Source organism: Embiotoca jacksoni, unplaced genomic scaffold (genome assembly GCF_022577435.1).
Source record: "Embiotoca jacksoni isolate LCO1_2020_lvr unplaced genomic scaffold, fEmbJac1.0.p SCAF_30, whole genome shotgun sequence".
Taxonomy (NCBI): Eukaryota; Metazoa; Chordata; class Actinopteri; family Embiotocidae; genus Embiotoca; species Embiotoca jacksoni.
In genome coordinates this window covers 4,467,994-4,490,060 of record NW_027185382.1, presented here as the reverse complement: position 1 = coordinate 4,490,060, position 22,067 = coordinate 4,467,994, and the positions used below count along the sequence as shown (strand labels likewise).

General features: G+C 46.0%; 2 protein-coding genes across 8 annotated transcripts; both read right to left on the bottom strand.

Moving 5' to 3' along the window:
- Positions 1–1,564: 1,564 nt before the first annotated feature.
- Positions 1,565–16,181, bottom strand: jam2a (junctional adhesion molecule 2a). Of its 7 annotated transcripts, none has more exons than XM_069163900.1 (11): positions 14,554–16,181; positions 9,176–9,225; positions 8,853–8,963; positions 8,095–8,244; positions 7,816–8,003; positions 7,494–7,596; positions 7,120–7,227; positions 6,970–6,985; positions 4,079–4,150; positions 3,029–3,062; positions 1,565–2,354 (listed from the first exon to the last, which is right to left on the bottom strand). In XM_069163900.1, exons 1-11 carry the CDS (start codon positions 14,583–14,585, stop codon positions 2,322–2,324), a joined length of 897 nt encoding a protein of 298 aa, XP_069020001.1. In that variant the 5' UTR covers positions 14,586–16,181; the 3' UTR covers positions 1,565–2,321. The 7 variants fall into 7 exon arrangements, with proteins under 7 accessions (XP_069020001.1, XP_069019996.1, XP_069019997.1 ...); XM_069163895.1 differs by lacking the exon at positions 14,554–16,181 and adding an exon at positions 13,681–14,499; XM_069163896.1 differs by lacking the exon at positions 14,554–16,181 and adding an exon at positions 13,681–14,499 and having other exon boundaries at positions 6,970–6,982.
- An 86-nt stretch (positions 16,182–16,267) lies between these two features.
- mrpl39 (mitochondrial ribosomal protein L39) lies at positions 16,268–21,916 on the bottom strand. The gene is made up of 10 exons (XM_069163893.1): positions 21,714–21,916; positions 20,673–20,879; positions 20,438–20,577; positions 20,253–20,352; positions 20,015–20,082; positions 19,708–19,820; positions 19,562–19,627; positions 19,303–19,456; positions 18,681–18,728; positions 16,268–16,450 (listed from the first exon to the last, which is right to left on the bottom strand). Exons 1-10 carry the CDS (start codon positions 21,760–21,762, stop codon positions 16,370–16,372), a joined length of 1,026 nt encoding a protein of 341 aa, XP_069019994.1. The 5' UTR covers positions 21,763–21,916; the 3' UTR covers positions 16,268–16,369.
- Positions 21,917–22,067: the final 151 nt, after the last annotated feature.

Here is a 22,067-nt window from a genome sequence, read left to right as displayed (position 1 = left end):
TAGGCTGTGAACATTAGAAACAGATCACCTTACAAAAGCAATCGCCCTGCAATGTGTTTCATTTGGAGATTTTATCAGTGAACAATAAGGGATATGCCATATTTTTCCTGGACTGCAGGAAACACAGATCTAATTGAGTATGCTTTTGGACATAATGGCTTTAGATTTTCTTTTGGAGCTGGAAAACTGGATCAAATTTGTCATAAGCTAAACAAACTTTTACGGGCAACCAAGGGTGGCAAAAGGATGAAGATAATTTAGTTCTCGGAAATGCCACCCACATTGAGCAGCGATGATTCATAATGCCTTCCAGATGTGTCTTTTAAGCAGCAGTGATGTGACGCTGTCTGAGACGTGAAAACAAGCAGGTTAAAAAAAAAACTCAAAAAACCTAGTTGCATTTCAGACGTTAATGAGAACATTTTCTGCCCCAATTTCCAGATTTTCTGTCAGTTGTAATGTCAGAAAAATAAACAACAAATGTCCTCGCCTCGACCAGTTGTTTAGATTTACAGGTCTGGTGACACATTATGCTATTACGCAGATTACAGAGATGAACATACTTCGTCTTAACCATCTATAATTAGAGGATAATGATTTCCTTTGTGCTGCATTGGAGCCGACAGGGCGGGAGATCATCTTCCTCAAGGGCCCAACAGGAAGTGCCACATGGGCTCCAGCTTTTTGGGTATTGGGCTTCAAAATTGACTCGGTCCAATAAGGATTTGATCCTGCGACCTCCAAGTCCCTGAATTGTGACTTTCCACTTGGAGCTCCCCGCTCACATTAGTGTCAGGCGTCCTGTACCTATTCCAGTCTTTACTATGGCTGTAAGTCTTTAAAATTCAGTACCTCGGGTAAGATGCGAACCCATAACCTCTGAGTTCTGCAAAAGGACATTTACAGAATCAATACATACTGTAGATAACTGAAGTTCACTGATAAATTAGAGTGAGCCAAATGTTAGCTGACCTAGATGGAAATTGGCTGTCACTCTGCATTGGTCTTGAGAGTGCTCTAATATGACAAGGTCAGAGATGCATTGAAGCCTCTCCAGGATGAATGTTTGAAACCCAAAATAGCATCAGAAAGGGTAAGTTTCCATCTGACCTGATGCCTAAATTTTTAAAGATTGTGCAGCCGAGCTTTAAAACTGAGCTTGGAAAATGTACCGAGGTGATTTTTCAGCTGCACAAGGCTGCTTCCAAAATATAGACTAAAACAACACCCTTGTAAATACACTATGTAGCTGCACTATAAAGCTCCAACCCAGACGTTTGTTGGTGTAAATAAAAAAACAGGACACTGATGCAACATGGCCGCTAGGAAGCATTGCATCTGAAAGATTAATGTATAGTCTTGCTTGCTGGGCCACTGCACTTCATACTTCCCCTCTGTGGGCAAGAAGAGGCCTCGAGTAAATATGCAACGATGGAAAGAAAAAAAAAAAGAAGCAGCATTTACATGTTATGAATACCATGATGTTTTACTCAATATAAAATTACCAATAAATTAAATGTAGAAGTATTGGCATCTAAAGTATTTGAAATACTCAAGTTCAAACTCAAGTTTGAATAGAAAAACATTTTATTTTCGATACATCGTTCAAATAAAAATCTGAGCAATTCATTCACAGTCTAAAACAGACACTCCATTTGATGAACATTGATCAACAGTGGCACAAAAATAGAAAGACAGAAAAAGTAAGGCAAGTTCTTTACAGGCAAGTTTTCTCAAGATAAATATGACAAACAAATTAAAAAGGCACAAGGTATCTATAAAAAAGACCATGCAGGCACATTAGGATGGAACGGGGTTGGTCTTAGTGTAACACGCTAGAGCGGCTTCCCGTTGTTAATAAGATCGCGAGGATCTCCAGCGGCCTCGGCGTTAGAAAACACAAAATATCAACTGACGTAAGCCACATTTAAGTAGATTGAAACGCTTTCCCTATGGCTTTCAGGAGAAGTCCCTTGCGATGCGTCGAATTTTAAAAGTAAAACCCTTAAACTTAATCGCGAGTCTTTGGTAAAATAAAACAAGTACTTAAAAAGAAAGTTGGCCTGCACAGCGTAGAAATCTGTGCTGTTCCCTGGATCGTTTGGAATTTAAACATGTGACCACCAGGGGGGAGCACAGTACCATAAAAGTGTACTTAATCCCATAAAAGAGTCAAACTACACAGCAAAGCAAGAGAGTAAGTCCATTGAAATCAGCATTTATTGGAAGATCATTCAAAGTCTGTGGAGGAAATAAAAAAAAAAATCCAGTCTTGGCACGTTATCAGAAGGGTAAAGTCGTGTCCCACGAAGGCCAGCTTCTTAGAGCATAAATGACTGTGTGTGTTTGAAATCCTGTGGAGACAGAAATGATCAGAAAATGATCTGTTTTTGTTCTCTTTCACAGGTGCAACGAGCAGTGAACGGGACGAGGTAACGGGAGGAGGAGGAGGAGAAGAAAAACATGTAAAAACGCAGCAGTTGTTAGAAACCGGTCTGGAAACAGATGCAAATCTGAGACTACATTTTAGAGCCGTGCACGTGGTACAGGAGCTTCTGGATTGGATTATTATGTGCGTCAGTTCATTTTAAAATTCCTAACCCATGTGGTCATGTAGGTCAGGACATGAGACGACCCTGTGTGAAGCTGAAGGTTTGATTCTTACCACAGTCAATGGAAAAAAACATAATAATCATACTATAGTAAAACGTCCAAAAACGTAAAGGGGGGGGGGGGGCTCCCTAACATCCGAAAACTCTGAAAAACGTCCGGAGGGACCTAAACTCTTCACCCATCAGTGGTTTTATGTTCACAGTGTGATCTACTTGTGTTTAAGTCTGTGCCCAACAACTCAATTCCTTCAATCAGCCTTGTTACTGTCTAAAACACTTGAATAGGTTTTCTAAGGAGTGCTCTGAGGAAAAAAGGTTCTTAATGCTTCACCCACAATTGGTTTTCAGGTTACTACGTGTAAGTGTGATCTATTTGTACCCACCGGCAATTCAATTAAAAACGTGGGCCTACTTACTTCCTGGGGTGGAGGGATGTAGTTGACATTGGACCTGAAAGACAAAGACATGACGAGCACATCAGACAGTTGCATCCTGAGTCATAAGTGCATAAATAATCCACATGGCAAACCCCACCGGGTACAAAGGACCGTCTGACTCGGAGCTCTCATCATTAGGCAGGATTGCTGTAACACAGAGAGCCTTGTGTAGGTTAACTGCAGCCGAGTGTGACGGGGCATCTTCTTACATTTGGTATCCAACTCCTTTCACTATGTATTGTAATCTTCATCTCCAACATCCAGCGACCTGCGATGTTAATTTCAACCTTTGTCCTCATCTAAAGCATGTAATGCCATAATTTACTTCAATTAGTCCAACCAGTTGAAAAAGTAATAGATTTACCGATGTACTGTGTATGTAGGAGGGGAATTTTTATAATTATACAGAAATGAACATTCAAATATTACATTTTTCTGTGGAGTGCTATTTAAATGTCAGAATGTTGAATTTCTTAGTATTTATTATGATAATTAGACACAACAACCTGAGAGCATACAGATCTGATCAATACTATAGTAACGAGACTGTTTATAAATGACTTCTAAATAATATAATATATTATAATATAATATAATATAAATAGTTTTTTCATTTTTCATTTCCTTTGCACGATTCTTAATGATATCAAAAACTCAATCCAACCCAGATCAATATAAATAGATGGTTTACAGATTTACATTTCAACATTACATTCGCCAAGTTAAATTCTCCTATTTGTTCTGTAGTTGAGAGTCACGTGGGAAGACGATTAGTGCTCATCTGTCCGTCGAAGCTGCTGCCAGAAGACTGTTAGCTTGGCTCTCTCCAAGAGTAAAAGAAATCTGCTTAGCAGCACCTCTAAAGCTCAGTAATTAATTAACACTTTACTTCTGGTGAACGTGGACGCAAGTACTGGTTTTAAGGAAGGTTGCGCGAGGAGTCCGTCTCTGGTTATCTGCGGCTTCTGCCGCGAGCAAGATTTTGAATTGTTGTGGCTGTAAAAACGTCCCCTGATGTGTCACACTCACGTGTCCTCAGTTCTGTGCAGGGTTTGGCTGCTGATGTGGGCTGCACCGTGACACTGGGAGATCCAAAATGACCTGTGGGGGTCAGGGCGTCGGCTTTAACAAGAACAGAGTCATCGGCGACTCGTACTGCACACCATGCTGGACTCGGGGGGGTTATTAGTATGGAATATTACATCCTTCATAAAAAGGTGCTTGGAAATTGGCTTTTTAAAGTGGTTTCATAAGCTTGAACATTCGTATCTGTAATTTCAAAATGTGTACGGCTTGATGGCTGTGATCTGAAATCTTTCAACTCCCACATTTGATTTGAACATTTCATATATTCAGGTCATTGCATTATTTTGCCCGACTATTAAAATGTGTTCTGCAGGTTTTCCTTCGGATTGATGCCTTTAAACTGCAAAGTAAAAAAAAACAACAACCCACCATGAGCATCTGTGCAAAGAATACTTTACAAATAAAAGCTAAAATAGTCAGACAAAAAAAACTGCAATCAGACGCTGGAAACATGAATCAAATGTAAAAGTTGACAGGAATCAGATCACAGCATCAAAACTCTATTTTTCAAAACACCCTTTGATATTACACACACGGGCACACCTTTTTGAATGATAAAATATTTCATATGCCAGCATCAATGCTGGACAGACATGCAGCCAATCATTACGGAGGTGAGCTAATTACATGCAGCAATCCAACACCCCAAGATTAAAAGCCTGAATCCAGTGCGACTGTCTTTCTGTCATGTTTTAACACGGCCGTCTGAGTGTCCTTGAGCAACACATTTAACCACCATTCAAACTGTCAATCACTTTGGTTATGTGCTCTTGATTGGAGTATTTTTTATAAGTGGCGTTCCCGTCGGCTTCAGTTTAGGCTCATTAAAAATCCGATTGTGTCAAGCAGGAAAAATGTACAAGCGTACGAATGTGAGAGACTGACAGGAGTAAGACTGAGAAGGCTTCATCGCTGACATCTCCAAAACAACAAGTCTTGTGGGGTCTTCCCAGGACGCAGCAGTTAGTTCCCAAAGTGGTCGAAGGAAGGACGAGCAGTGAACTGGCAAAAAAGGGTTTTGGCACCCGAAGCTCACTGATGCGTGTGGAGAGCAAAGTCTGACCGGTATGGTTAGATCCCACAGAGGAGCTGCTGCAGTCCACGCTGCTGGAACAAAAAGAACGCTGGCTGTGATAGAAAAGTGTCACAGCTCGGAGAACAGGAAGAGACATCGACAAAGTTGTCTGGAAAGAGCACGTGAGCATCAGAACTGGACGGAGAAACAACGGAAGGTGTCCGGGAAGCAAAGGAGCTGCAGCGTGATGCTGAGCGATGTCCTGCTGGGAAACCTTGGGGCCTCTTACAAAAGGAATTGACCAGCAATGGTTTAAGAAAAGAGACACGACGTCGACACCGGCCTTCGAACTCCCCCTGATCTCCGTCCGACGGAGACGTGCTGGAAAAACGAGTCCATTCCACGAAGGGCTTCGTAACGTCCGAGGCTAAAAGGATCTGCTGCCAACGTCTCCGTGCCTGATGCCACGAGACACCTGCAGAGGTCTTGTTGGGCCAATACGATGTTAGGCAGGTGGATTTAATGCTGCAGCGGATTGGTATACATATCAATTACAATGATTTCTGGTTTTAGACTTATCTGCTCGTGAGGATTATAAATTACTGACAAATAAATCTAACGAGCTGAAGAAGACGTATACTAAACTTTTAAAGTAAACGGACGGAGAGATGTTTTGTTCAAGGACACTATTGGGGAATTTGGGCTTCAGATTTTTAGCATCTTAAAGCTACAAAGAGTCAAAATTTTCTTCAGTCTATACAGACAATTGCAAACAGATCCGGGGTCAGTGTTTAGCGTGACAACACTCGTCCTAGATCTGCATTGCTACTCTGTAAATTTCAGTGCATCAGAAACCATGTCACATTGTCTTTGAGTCTTTGTGAAGAAGCCCGTTCTATAAATAGGAAGTTGACACTGACAGCTCCAGTTAGCTCAGTGGGATAAGCATCAGACTTTAACTTAGAGCTTTCGCATCAGCTTCAAGGAGAGCTCAGCGCTGACTCTCCGTCCAACTCTTAAGCAGTAACAAGCCAGTAATCAAATAACAAAGTCAACCGAGTTAGACCAGTCACACGAGGACATGAAATTGTGCCACGCTGGTTTGTGGCTCGACAGCCAGCCAGGCGTCGTGGCCTCCTTCCTGTCGTGTGTGGAAGCGGTGCAGTAACGGCCCTCTGTTGTGCCACAGTCTCATTCTACGGTATCTAAATAATCCGTTTCAAATTAGTCGTCCAATCAGTGTAATTGCCTGCAGTTCTCCATACTGCCAATATTCTCCTCCTTGCTGATTAACAGCCAGTAATTATTCCATAATTATGTTGCACAGATTTATTTTTCCTCCTTTGATTTGCTGCTTTTTTTTGGGGGGGTGGGTGGGTGGGTGGTGGGGGGAATCATCTATCTGGCTGCATTTCAAACACCCTTTTAACGGACGGACATCTGCCAGGAAGTGGAAATAATTTTTGGAATAAAAAAATAACAAAACAATCAAACCTAAATGAATGGTAAAAAATGTCCCCGTGGTTTTATTGAATTAATTTTTTTACACCTGTTGGTGCCGATCACCCTACGAGTTGAAACGCAGGCGCTGCTGGGGATCGAAAACACACACAGCTGTCACTCAACACACTCCTGACTCAGCACACAGATGCAGACACGCAGTCTAAGTGCAACAACAAACCCCTCCTCCCCCTCCCTCCCCCGCTCTCAATCCTCTGTGTGTGTGTGTGTGTGTGTGTGTGTGTGTGTGTGTGTGTGTGTGTGGGATATCAGCCTGCGTTTGTTCACATCAATGTTAATGCAATCAAAAAGCTCTTACCTTCCTCTGTGTCCTGCTGATGGAGGAATCCATGGAAGAGAAAACAAGACTGAGCGTCATTCTTTTTTTGGAAGCGCATAAAAACAATCTCTCTATTAATTGATGCCTTCTTCATGTAAGCTAAGTGGTTCTGAAAAGAGACAGACTCACGGGTGAAGAAGCCGTTGCGGTGCAAGGCGAGTCCCCCGCATCCGCAGATGGCGACGACCAGGAACACGACCACCACCGTGGCCACCACCGCGGTGACGTTGACGTCCTCTGCAGAAGAGACCGACTTATGATCTGCTGAGTCTAATGTCTTTTCCTGCACACCGACATCAGTGACTTCCTTTAATTAATGAGCAATGCATGCAAATAGAATATATAGAGAATACTTTTTTTTGGTCTCTAAATGGATCCCGTGTCCCTTTAAACCGTCACTTGGACTGTTTCAGATATTCAAAGCGGGGGTGAAATAAATTTCCTCTCCAGCGCCTCCGTGATGTTGCGCAGAGCCGAGAGGTGTGGAAGCACCAGAAACACACCTATCGTCATGCGCTTGCCCTCGCACATCTTGGGCGTCCCCACTCCGTTGGATGCCAGGCAGCTGTATCGACCCGTGTCCTCTTTGGCTACGGCTCTGAACTCCTGAAGAAGAGACGGAGACAAGTGGCATGAGGACAACAACGCTCTGCAAAAGCATTTCTATTATGACTCCTTTTAATCAGACGCGATACTGCAAGGAGACAGTGTCAAATATTTCACAATACACACTCCAGTCTGCCTGTTATCTGCACACACACACACACACACACACACACACACACACACACACACACACACACACACACACACACACAGCCTCACCAGCACTCCTGTGTGTGAGTTGATTAGATAGGTTGCGTTGGCGTGTCGAGTCGGGCTGATCGGCTGGTTGTCCTTGAACCAGGAGTAGGTGGCAGGTGGGATGCTCTGCTGGTCTCTACAGCGCAGCTGCACCACTGAGCCCGTCACTGCCGAACTGGGGATTTCGCAGGATGGGATTTGAGGGGGCACTGAAGGAGGAGAGAATTACAGAAATATAAGCAGAACCCGGGAAAACAAACCCAGTTATTTTTGAAGCGATAGACTGTCAGTCAGTCGTACCGAGGACTTTGAGCGTGACGTTTGTCTCGCCCAGGCTGACAGAGTCGAGAGGAGCGCTGATCTCGCAGCGGTACTCTCCGGCGTCCTCCTGGGTCACGCTGGTTAGCGTCACCGTCGCCCCGTCGATGGTCGCTCGGCCCTCGAAGGGACCTGAGAGGAAAAAAACCAAACCAGAAGGTCAGGAAGAGGAAATGTCTTCGCTGGCTGAGGGCTACAGCCACTGTGTGCATATTACAATCCATAATCTGCATGACATGAAATAATACAGCAACATGCAGCCAGCGAGTGGGAGGGTGAGTTTCAGTGGTGCCACTTTTCCCTTGACGACATTCGGCAGCTCTGTATAAGAAACAGTCAGACATCATGAAGGCATACAGTCACCTTTTAAACTAACTTCAGCTGTACGGCAGCCAATGAAAAGGTTTGAAGGCATTTCAAAGCTCTTGTGTTCTTTAGTTAAAACCGACTGACTGGATGAAAGCTGCTGTACGATTCATTATTTATTTCACCCATTAAGTTCCCGTCCTAAACCACAAAGATGAGACACTGAGGATGGGACGCGGGCTTAAGGCTTCACGCCCCACACCGAAAAAAAAACATCTCACTTTTTACCCATCAGTCATTCATCAACCTCAACCAAATGTTTTCTCTCATCCTCATACGGCACAGCCCTTCCAGCTGGTACCTCAAGCTGATTAAAACAAATGCCCTCCGGTCGTCGCCGTGGGGATGGAGAGAGACGGGGCTGCTTTTCTCACCTCTGAAGTGTCCTTTAAAGTACACAAAGGAAATATCTTTCCCCTTTTTCTTCCACTCGATGCGTGGGTTCTGGTCTTTCTCTGTGCGGAACATGCAGGACAGCACTGCCTCTAAAAATAAATAAATAAGAGAGAGTGTGACCAATGAGATATTTATTCCAGAGATGAAAGGATCAGTGGCATTTATTAACTGCTTGGTCTATTTATAGCTTAGCAGTTTATTCTGTCAGAGAGAATCTGATAGCAGCATGCTTCAAAAGGCTCCGACGTGAGACGAGACGGGTTTATTTATTTATTTCTGCCTCACCTGAGAACTCGCTCACCTCCACCTTGTGCCTGTTGGTCGACACGGTAACCGAGATGGAGGGCGAACCTGGTGGACGTGGAGAAGAAGAAGAAGAAGAGGAGGAAGAGGGGAGGGAGAGTAGGAGATGGAAAAAAAAAAATTGAGGTGAGAGCAGTTCAGAATGCAATATCACTTGTCTTCCATTAGGGGGCAAGGTGAATTGGGTAAAGTGCTCCTCATTGCCCGCCAACTGCAAGAGGAGAATGCTTAATGTCTCTCTTTGGTGTCTTGCTCTGCCGTCTGAGGGGAGAAGACGGCAGGCGTCTCGGTGCAGGAAAGGCCTGGAGGTAAAAGCGGGATTACTCCCTCCCCTGCTTTAATCCCACCGGGTTAAGGTGTATGTTCGTGAGCGCAGGTCAGGAGGAGGTCGCGTCACCAGCGTCCCCTCCAGATTAACCTGATGTGCGGAGACCATTAACTACCGGCGGACGGTGTGCTCTCTATGTTTGTTTCTGCGTTTCACTGATACCCCCCGTGCATCCAAACAGGAAGAAGAAACAACGGCTTCTTCTCACGCGTGCTGATTGGTTTACGGGAGGCGGATTACCGTCTGATAGTCCGGCTGTTAAAACAGAGGTAAAAGTTTCCTGAGGGAGAGGCGGGGTGGAGTCCAGCAAACAGCAACAACAGACTCAGTGAGTGAAACTGCTCCAAAACTTCTTCAGTTCAGGAGAAGGAGATTTGCAGGCTGAAGGCCACGTATTTTTTTAGATTACAGAATAAATGTTAAATGGGCCTCCGGGGTCTTCGCTCTGAGCACTAAGGGCTTCAAAAAAACTTCCAGCAAACTTAGAATTTGGCGTAATGAAGACATTACCTTCATATACTCTTGAAAGCTTGCTGCAGCGCACGCACACACACACACACACACACACACACACACACACACACACACACACACACACACACGCACACACACTTTCCTGCCATTGTTCCTGCAAATGGGACACAAATCTCTTCCTCATTGAAAAAACCAATGTTGTGAAATTACTGAGTTTCCTGTTTGTCCAGAGCTTCCTGTGTGGGGTCCATTGTTACTCGATGAATATGAGTTATGGAGGGTTTCCACCCGACGGGGAGAGGACCAAAGCGGGGCGAGCCGAAGACAAAGGACAGGAAATGTGGAACATGACAGGAAGTCGGACGAGTGTTCGGTTTGAATTCATACTAAAGGTCTCGCCCGCTCTAATTCACACATCTACTATTTTTAAAGTGGCTTTGAAATAAACAGCAGCCTATACAATAATAATGTCATCTGCCAAATGTGGCGTGACGTTGAGTTTTCTAAAAGCCTTTTCCCGAAGTTGGAACAATTTACACCGGCGTCACTTGGTTAAACTTTGACCCCAGTGAATTAAAAGTGCACTCTCTCTCCTCCCCTTCGCTTTGCCTCGTGTTGACCCGCGGCGGCGTGAAAGGATTATCGTCGATGCTTCGGCTCGTGTACCTCGACACCCTCGGAAGGAGCATCGCCTCGCTGAAGGATGAACGAAGACGAGGGAGGGAGATACAATGAGATTAAAAAAAAAAAAAAAAAAAAAGGGACGAGAATAAACGATCAAGGAGAGATGAGCGACCCTAAGAATAGAATACAAATGGAGAGGAGAGCGAGGCACGGAGGGGACCGGGCGGAGGTTGGTGGAGGGGGGGGGACCAGAGACCTGCAGAGGCATGAATAAAAGAGAGGGTGGGATTGAAGGCGAGGGAGATCCTCTCAGACAGTGGGACTGTGAATGGAAGGAGCTCTTGTCACATAGTGTGAGACCGGGCCCGCCGCTGTCTTGAAGGGTGTCTCTTTGAGAAAAAGGAAATGAAGCAATGCTGACAACATGCCTGCACCGAGTGCGCTTTTTTTTTTTTTTTTTCTTCCCGTGTGACACGTACGCACACGCATCACAAAAAAATGAGCAAAGAAGATGTGCATGCGAGGTCCCGCTGCCCCCGTGGTGCGCTTCGCCGCCGTGAACAGTCAGCTTCAATGGCCTCAATTAACTGCAAAGGGTCGAGGCAGACAATGAGCACACGGCCTGTTCGGATCATTTCACGACTGCATGGTGGCTAATGTTAACATAGCTCTCTGCAGCTTGTACAGCTGTCCGAGAAGTCAACACCACATGTAATACAAGTGGACCCGCCGGGGCCTCCAAGTTATTTCAGCGTCGTGTCCCTGCTGCTGCTCACGAGGGTCAATTTAAACAATACCACAAAGACCGAAGCCTCTGAATCTACGCAAACAATGGGTGATGAGATCAGTGTTGTCCATGACCATGCAGCAAGCTAATGGGTTGATTAAACCAAAGAACACCTGGAAGCCACAAGAAGTTCACCAATAAGTTTAAGATCGGCTCGGTTGGTTTGGTTTGAGCTCCAGATAGCGACACCTGAACCGGATCGGGAGCATCAATTGGTTGTTACAGAGGCAGACTCTGAAGTTGTGGATCACACCCCGTGTGTCAGTAGTAAACGCTGATTTGCACCGACAAACAGCTCCCGTTATCAGCGGCCGAGCGGGAGTCGGGCCGGCGTTTGCATCCGGAAACAACTCAGGAAGCATCAATCATCAGGAGTCCAGCAACGAGACGTGCTGGAGCCGAGCAACTTTGGTCGCCCGAACGGCAAAACTGGAGGCCTAATCCAGCCGTGGAGATCAAAAAGATCTTTATAACAAGTGTGTGAACCTGAGATATGGGTGTCAGAAAAATTGCCTATATAGGTCTTTTTAAGTTTTACTTGTGCATCAAAGCAGCAGGTCTCTGGTGGTGCTCTCCAATATAGCATCAGATACGGCCACTATGGTAATTAAAATGCTTCTGCTGTGGCTTTGAAGCACTGAAACATCTAACAAATAGCAGCAACACAGGCAAGCAAAACAACAAACACACAAAAACACACACACACCTCGTGCACGGCTTTAACATCAACCAAACAGTGCGGCAGTTTAAACTCTCAGAGGGACAGCCACCCTCTCGCCTGAGCAAAAATAGAAGGATGGCACGCTCGCTCCTTGGCACGAAGCTTTCCTCTCATTACGTGGTCCGTACAGAGTGTTACAGAGACCGGCTGGGTGTTGCCAGGCCTGTGCCGAGGTCAAAAGCATGGCGCAGTAATAATTAAGGCACTTATTCAAATTAACAGGGAACAAATGAGAGAGGGAGGAAGATGGACCCACAGGAAATATCCTGTCTGGCTGTGTGATACAGATAACGTGAACGTGGACGGCACACACGTTTCAAGGCTGTTGGGGTACGCAGAAAAACAGGATGACGCCTGTGTGTGTGTGTGTGTGTGTGTGTGTGTGTGTGTGTGTGTGTGTGTGTGTGTGTGTGTGTGTGTGTGTGTGTGTCCTCCCTTCAAACAAAGGCTGTCTGTATGACTGTAACACTGTGAGCAACAGCTGTCTCAGTCAGACACAGCATGTGTGTGTGTGTGTGAGAGAGAGAGGGATGTTGCTTCAGTTGCCACACAGACCCACCCAAAACATTTCCTTTAGGATTTCAATATTTGTTTTTTGAAACAATACTATCCACAGTCGAGCCGAGGCGGGTTCGACGCCGCTGTTAAACGGTTGTCGTCCATCAGAGGATGAGTGATTTCTGTCAGATTGTTCCGCAGCGTGACTGGACAACACACACCTCTGTGAACTCGTGACCCGGCGGCCTGACAGGTGGCAAAATGTGGACAACTCAGAGTAAAAATGTGCGTCACTCACTCTCACTGTCTCATCGCATCCATCGAGCCCTGAAGTCCTAACAGCACTTACACGGCTGCCTCGTTTCCTGTCATGTCACACAGGTTGCCATGCAGGATAATCTGGGCGAGGAGTCGGAGGCTCTCTGGCTATTTAAAGATTCATTTCCACTTGTTTTGTCCCCAACCTTCCTGCCCTCGAAACACCCAAAAGCCAGTTGGAGGTTTTTGTGGTGGTAATCCAACCGCTGACCTCATACACAGACCTGCCACCACTTCTGCCAAAACCGGTGCCCACCCGCCACCGCCGTGCCACCCACGCCCTCGAGCTGGCAGCGGGCCACTACAACTTCAGGGCCAACTTGTAGGAGCCCAGCCTGGCTGCACGTCACGACGGCACACTCTCACAGCAGGGCTTTAACTGACCAGCAAAACAACAACTACAGGAATCCAAGAGATTCTTTGCACTTTTAAATTAAAAATAGAAAAATGTCATTAAAATGAGTAATACCACCACTAAAAACTCCACTATTGTGATTTAATAACTTGCTTTTTTGAAAATAAAAGAATTTCCCTACGTGACTTGTTTTAAAATGAAGATTTCAAGTCCATAAAGCTTCAAATTGCCATTAACACCATAATAAATCAAAAATAAAAAGTGCAAGTTCAAACAGCTACACTGACGCCAGCGCTCCTGTAATCTATCCTGAGCTTGATCCTGAGGACAAAAGTAGAGAAACACAAGCACAAAGAGAAGGAGTTCTCCTGGATGAGTAGTTTCCCTGTTCCACTTACATTGCATCAGTAAAATAACAACAGGAAGATACAGAGACGTCCTCTCCATTATTATCCACAACTCTGGCTGAGTCTTGTCTTCCCTGGACGGAGCGAGGAGACAGATCCCGAGCCTCGGCGTTCTTCTCACACTTGTTCACAACTCTCCAATAATTCATCCAGCTTCCAGGGAATAAACTGCTCTCCAGAGGGGGGGGGGGCGACCGGACCGGCCCGGCGCGGAGCGGAACGGAGCGAAGCGGCAGGACGCGGAGCTGCTGGCAGGCGAGCGGATGAGCGGGACGCAACTCCGGCAACCGATCAGTGAAGTGAGGCTCGGTATCCTGGCTGGGAAGTCTGGGAGGGAACGGCGTGCCTCGGTGAGTCGCGAATGAACGTCCCTCTCGTGTTTGTAGTGCGGTTTCGGCGCTGGTTGAGATGGAGGTGGAGGGAGGTGGAGGGAGGGAGGGAGGGAGGGAGGGGTGAGCTTTCACACGAGCAGAGCGGCGGAGCGCCGAGAGCGCAGCGCCGTGTCCAAGACGCGCACTGCACTGCCAAGTGGCCACGTAGCGGGACTAAACTGGGTATGGCAACAAGGTGTGGCACCCCTGATACCTAAACCCGGCTGAGACCCGGTTTGGCCCAAAAGTTTTTCTGGACTTTGAGCACAAAGATCGATTTTGAAGCCACATGCACGTGCAGCTTTTCAGTACAAACGGAGTCAGCGGGTTTCTAGTGATTCAGCAAAGGATGAGCAAATAAAACGCGAATTCAGTTGTCAGGCAGTAAAAATATCCCTTTGACAATGGGATAATTTAACCACTTACCTTCACACAACAACAATATTCATTACAACTTATTAAGCAGTTAATTATAAGGAAGTGTTTTACTTACCTGAACGGAGACACACCAGCAACTCCAAACATGTTCTTGATTTTACTATATAATAGAGAAGTCAGTTAAACATTCAGTAACTACTGTTACAATATTTACCACCTTTAACCCTTTAAAATGAGACTTAAAGAAGAAATTGTAAAGAGCATTCCTCTATATTTAAAAATGAAGCCGAATTATCCAGAAGCAGCATCCTGCTCTTGTATAGTTATTTTCAATGTGATAGTTGCCTCTATGGTTGTGCAAAGAAATGTTATATTTGATATTAAAATGTAACTTTTACTCAGCTGACCAGAACAGTTCATTAATTCTCCACAGGCCAACACTGTACTCAACACTTCTAGTTAAAACAACGACTGGCTGAGTGCACTGTTAACTCAGTGTTAGAGAAGCTCCTCCAGAAGCATTATAAATTCATTTCAAGGAATGCATTATTCCACAGTGTTTTAGTAGCTATTTAAATTTAATCGTGTTTGGGCAGAGGCGTCGTGGGTGCAGCACTTGTTCCTAAACATCTCTGAAGCGCTGCAGTGGTGAGGAATTCAGGGCACAGATTCAAACATCTCAACTGGTGCTGCGACCGGCTGGAAGTCGGAGGCATATGTCCTTGGGTGTGTCTCGCACATTGTCAGTGAGTATTGGGGTGGGGGGTGGCGATGGCGGTGGCGGTAGTGGGATGCTTGAGTGGGAGCAACAGCTGCGCAGGAACTTTTTGGCCCCCCGAAGCTTCACTCGATCCTCCGTCGTCTCCTGAGACTGATGGAGTTTTTACAGATTTGGTGACAGAAAGAAGCTTACCGTCACGGAGCGGCAGCCCGTAACGACACTCTAGATAATATCTGAATGTAAATGGGTTTTTGTTATGCTGTTGTTGAGTTTTTATGTTCATCCAAAGACACGTAAGGGGCTCAAATGACAAAAGGGGGATCAAAATGGGGGAAGGGAGATGGCTGAGAAGTCAGAGGGGAGACTGCTCAGTTTTCTTTAAGTCACTGGTGGCCATTAAACTTTAACAGCTGACTGTAAGCACCTGTACTGTGGGTTAGTAAGTGTACCATAACACCAACAGTTGGTATGCTTCATGAGAAGTTAAAGGAATAGCTTAACATCATGAGAAATCTAAAAGGGGTCCAGAACAGATAAAAAAATAAAATAAAAAAAAAGAGTCCATTTTCACCATGAACTTATAAAGCTTCTATAAAAAGGTGTGTAATTACACTTTCAGCCTGAGATTCAGGGTTACAGTAATGATTATGCACCTCTGGCACAAACCAGAAGTGTTGTCTGATGTGTCAAAACGCCTGAAATCATGGGGGGAAAAAATAAGTTAAAAAAAACACAACAACAACAAAAAAAACCATGCCTGTGGTTCGAATCCTGGGGCTTGCTCACACTTGCCAAACACACTGGGAGGATTGAGAGCCACCTGTTTGATGAGTGATAGACACAACAGCTGCACTGCTGCCCGACCTTCAGCCAACACACACACACACACACACACACACACACACACACACACACACACACACACACACACTCCGCTTGTGTTGTTAAGCATAACTGCTGACCGTTTCCATCTCTCACTTCTACACACACTCTCCTCCGGGACTGTTTCCATCACACACTGAGAAGGATGCCCACGTTCGGCGTGACGGCGAGGTCGTGTGTTTCCTACCGTTCGCGCTGATTTCCATAAGAAAAGAGATAAGTGGGAGTGATTCGTCACGTCTTCTTTGCATATTTATTGAACAAACGATACAATCAGAGACATGTCAGAGTGTGTATGCGTGCGTGGAAGGTTACACAGAGGTGGTTACTAGCTGGTCGGAGGCGGAGCTGAGTCAGGAGAAGGAGGAGGAGGAGGTGGAGTAGCTTCTTCGTCTCTCGGCACATCCACCTGTGCAAAAAACAACAACCAATAAAGCCAGATGTGTAAACAGAAGAAGGACCAACGGAGATGGATTTATTTATAAGACCGTCACATCCCCTTTTTATTCTATTTTCTGTAGACGCGATCTAAAAATATCTTTGTGCTCATCTTTAAAGGAGCACTTCCACGGTGATTGAGGAGAGCATGATCCTCCCCACGGGGGGAAAAGTTGGGAGCTTCTGTTTGCAGTGTGGGAGGCAGAGTTTGGAGCGCCAGCTGGAGGCAGATGGGGGGACGTACCTCCCTCCCATCCTCCCTCCCTCCCGCCTGCAGCCGGCGCTCACAACGCAGCCGCCCACGCCTCCTTGCTTTTATAAACCGATTTCTGCTGGCACACAAAAACAACACTCCTCTAACTTTCACACATAATGAGAGCACGGCCCTTAAAAATACAATCTTCATCATGAAAAGTTGATGTTCTGCTGGGACGCAGAATTTCAAAGTGTTCCTGTTGGTTTGGACACTTGGACCTACTCCCAAAAATTGCAGATGCAAAGTGAAACGAATCGGCGCCAAAGATTCTTTAACAAGACGGTTTCATTAACTCCATTAAAACAAACCATCTCTGTTGATATTCAACAGTATCTTCATCCAGCTGGATCGTGCTGTAGAAATGTTCCCACTGTTCCAGATCTCAGTAATTACTTTAGATAACATGATCTCATCCTAACTGACTGAAATATTGATGAAAACCACTAAAATAGGAGCCAAGTTGTGAGAAATGTGAATTCTTTTAAGCTTCCACCTTGTTTGACTTTGGAAGGAAGCAGAAATAATCTGCATACATTTATGCAGAAAACCTTCCTATAGTTTGACTTATATTTATCCTTTATTTGCTCTAGAAGTCTCTTGAGACTTCAACAGATATATAAAAGAAAATACTAGTTTCTCACTTGTACATAAGAGTTAACTTCAGCATCCGGGTCAGAATAAAATGTCAGCTGGCGGTTTCTCCACATGAAGGAGAGAAGAAGATGAAACAAGACAAGCCAGTGTGCTTTGAGCTTTATTAGAGAGTGAAAACTAAATGATGTGTGGCTGGCCGGAGCCGTAGAGGAGACCGTCTGGCTGTGCATTAGGCTTGTTTGCCTCCTTATGCTGCAGCGTAAACGTCCTTCAGAGAAAGTTGCAGGCGTGTTTGAGTTTACAGCTCTTCTGCTGATTAGTGGCAGTGACGTGGTGTTAAGAGGCGGGACGCAGAGGACAGGACGCGCGCGTCACATGGCCGCTCAACACGGCAAACGTTACCGTCAGGTGATAATATGGAAGAATGACCTCCAGCACCGTAAAGACGGATGCCCTGCCGCTCCCGCAGCAGCTCTGCATGCTAATCCTGTGCTTGTAAAAACTCCAGAAAGACGCGATCCAAATGTTCTCGTCTTTCAATGTCCGTCCAAGTCTGACGTCCGCGCGTTTGTCGTTAAATAAAGTGCCGTCTCAATTTCCCGAATAACCGAATCTCAGTGAAAATAAAATGTAGGCCACGGAGCACAGTATGTCATCAGTTGCCAAATCAAGTGTGCCTATTAATGAGTATATCTTTTTTATTCATTACGCAATCAGTGATGCACGGAGAATGCCAGAAAGGCTGCAGCAAACTATATTTCGCCTCGATGGCTCCATCCAAAATTAACTCGTAGCCTAGTTTGAATGTGCAGACTTGAAGCTTCTCCTTTAGTGCTCGAGTCAAACTTGGTTACAAATACGGAGCTTTAACTCCACATCAATCCGAATGTCAAAGTGTACAGCGTCGAGAAAGAGAGCCTTGAACCTGGAGAGATTTAAAAATACTTTTTCCTTGCATCTCGAGTTAGTGTCTGTGTTTTTGATGCGGCGTTCACAAGGCAGCAGTTTGTCCTTCATGAGGAGGATGAGACCTGCTCTTTTCCTGGAGATTACAGTCCACGATGTGTCTCCTCTCTGTTTTTGCCAAAATAATAATGCAAAGCAATAAAAATAGCCGTGTTAAATCCTAACCTCTGGCTACTTTGTGAAATCTGAAGTGACGGCTGCAGCCAGGGAGCCGGCTGGCCCGACGTGAAGCGGCCAGTCAAATTTTGGACAAACATCCATCGTGTAGATCAGACCGGTGTCCCAAAACACAAACAGCCCTCTCTGAGCCGGCCTCGCTGCTTCAGCTTTGATGCCGCTACTGTTGGATGATCGTTTGAGGTAGAAGATGTTTGTAGTTTCTTACCAGTTTCTCTGCCCGCTGCCTCAGTTTCCTCCAGACTGTGTGGTGAGCCTGCAGAGAGGAAGAGGAGGAGGAGGAGGAGGAAGAGGAGGAGGAGGAGGAGGAGGGGGAGGAAACGTGACTTGCAGGCACATGCAGACACCAATAAAGTGTCTATTTATACCATATACAATCTGTGGAATTACGCAAGACAAACGTTGATATCAAAAGGACATATTAAATGTCACATTCAGCAATGTTTTTATGCCTCGGAAAGTTATTTTATTAAGAACCGTGGGGGGAAAAAAAATCACGTGCTGACTTAGAGCAAAACAAAGAACTGAAACCTGCAATTACTGAAAATGAACGCAGATATGAAATCAATATTACGTCTTTAAAAGGTGAAAATGTTCTGCCTCTAAATGTGGATTTATAACACAGGTTAACTGAGGTCCTTGAAAATAAACCCACCACTTAAAAACATAAAAAAGTACATTTAAAGTGAATTACAATTATTGTACTTTCAATGACGATCAAGAATGCAAAATAAAAACGATCTGATTCTGTGCAAACTCCCAGAAGACGCCTGAAAACAAAGGATCATTTCAGTGTATTCGAGCGCTGTTACAAACACGGAGGTCCGTACCTGCAGCTGCAGCGGCAGCGAGAGGCCCTGCGCTCGGCGGCGGAGGCCCCAGGATCCCCGTCCCAGACCGTGGAGGGCCGTCACCTCGTACTGGGAGCACAAGCCTGTCCGGGCCACCAGGGGGCCGCCGCTCAGCAGCACGTGGTCACCGCATCTACAAACAAGCAAACGCTCACGTCACACAGAAAGAAATGTGGCACGAAACTGAAACAACACCAGGAACGAAGGGTTTACGGTGAGACCGTGCACGTGAAGTCACCTGTAGAGCATCACTGTGCCTTTGGGGCTTTGTGATGCTTTCTGTTCCACCTCTTCCTGTTTACACCTGGGGGAGACAGAGAGGTCCGTTTGAGTAAAGGTGAAAGAAGACCGAGATGAAGGAGGAAGCGTCGGCTGCTCGTCTACCTGCTGTGAGAGAAGAGCTCCAGCGCCACCGAGGGCACCACTTCTAACGGCTCCCAGGCCAAGTCCTGATGGATCAGCTGCTGGGCCCCTCGGGTCAGAGAGCGCAGCGACTCCTGCGGAGACGAACGCAAATGTTGGTTCACAACCAACTCACAGAGGAGGAGTTCTGTAAAAGCTCTGAATCACTTCCGCGCCGCAACTAACTGCTGCACACCCTGACCTCCATCTGGAAACACGGCTGACGGAAACGGACGTACTTCAACTTTATTTCTGAGCACTTGAAGGTCGACAGGTTTTGAACACTCACCTCAGAGGGAGTCCACGAGTCCAGCTGAGAGTCGAGCGCCACATCGCAGCAGAAAGCTCCTGAAGTAACTGCAGAGGAATCCATCAAATAAAATCAGCAGCTGAAATCTAAAAACCGACAACAAAAAACTACAAAGAATTCAGTTTTATTCATCTCAACTTAAAAGTCATGTCCATTTTCACTGAAATAAAATCCAGGCTGGATGTGAGTCCGACACACAGAAGGAGCTCTTCATCACCTGGTACTTCAGGTGTGCTGAGCAGCTCCATGCTGTAGTCATCCTTGAACGCCGTCTCCAGCACCTGACCCAGCAGGGCTGCACAGGAGCGCCAGTACGCCTGCGAGGGGGACAGGAGGACAGTAAACACCTCGAGACGTCCACTGATCTTGACTTCCCGTTGCACAAAAGGACACGCGTCGTACCTGGTTGACGGCTGTCGGGTTGTCGTCTTTAAACGTGAGCAGAGTGAGGGAGCAGGAGCGGGTCAGCGGCCGGTGCAGAGGCCACGGTTCCCCGTCCACCAGCGCCAGAGCCGAGTTTGTCACGTGATGCTCCGTCAGATCTGAGGGGAGACACGGGGGACACGGGAGACCTTCAGCTCGAGGGGACAATTCAGGCTCGTTTACACGCACGGATTCAGACGGCGGTTTCACGTACGCCTGGCACAGCTCAGCGGAGTGGACATCCCTCTGTTCATGATGAGCAGCGTGCCGTCCAGCCCCGGGCCGTGCACGGACACCTCTATCTTCTCGACGCGGGGGTACAGAGCTCTCTGCCGGGTCTGCTCTCTGGAGAAGACGGCGTTGCGCTGGCCGCGCACCTCGGCGGGCGACGGACGCGGAGCGGCCGCGGTGGACGCCAAGCCTGCGGGAGGACGGAGACCATGAAAGGTATCAACACTTTGGTGTTCACTAAAGCACAACGACGGGTGGAGCCATCTAGTGGCGGAGGAGGAGATCTTCAGCTGCAGCTTCTTGAAAGGCCCGAAGAAGAAAACGCATCATCTTCCAAAGTTAAGGAGTGGGATCGGAGAAGGACACTGTGGTGACCTTCCTCCTGCAGCTGGTGATGACTCCTCAATATTTCAGAAAGATCCCAGACGGAGTTCCTGCAGGAGATGCATGTTTGACAAGTAATGTGCTCTTCATCGAGGTCGTTCACGTGTCAGACTTCTACTTGGTTTTCTGTTGTTTGAGCATAAAAAGCTGCGTAAACATGGAGATATGTTTTTATAAACGTTGTGAGAGAAGAAAGAAAAACAACCTCACAACACCAGGAATCTCTTTATGTTTGAACTTTTACTTCTTCAGTGGAGATTCACACCAAAGAAAACAAAGATGTGTTCAACACTTTCTTTAAAGTCCACCAGTGTTACGTGAAAAGGTAGTTTTTATAATGTGTGTGCAGCAGAAAGTCTAAAACTGGGGTTGGGGCTCTTTTCAGGAAAACTGGTGAGTTGCATTATGGGAAATGTAGTCTTTTTTTTGGGGGGGGGGAAGCTTACGTCATGATTTTACCTTTAATTCCCTGCTGTCACCACGGTCACAGTAACAATAGCAATCACGTGCAAGATCAATAGATCACTAGATCAATAGATATCGATAATCCCTCAGAGGGACGTTTTTATTTCCGTTATTACCACCTTACTAGCATCTGTGCTAATGCTAACAAGGTTTACGTTTTCTAACGGATACTTACGACGCTGGAAAACTTGACACACGTTCCTGGTCGCCATGGTGACGGACATTTCAACAGCTTACATACAAAATAAATAAATAACTGAATTCGTAAAGAAACAAAAAGAAGAAGATAAAGTAGATAAACGTTTATTGCAAACGTCTGAGCTTGAAGGACGCCATATGCCTTGTTTGGTGTGCAACGTCGATTCAGGTCCGGAGTGAAACAACACGTCACCGGACAGCAGCACCGCAACTGCCGTTCCGGCTCGTGGCAGCAGGTGTCGCTGTTGTTACAGGTTGTAACGAGGCACGGTTCAAAAGAAGCCATGCAATAATGAATGCACTTTGTCTAAATACATAATAGGCACGAACG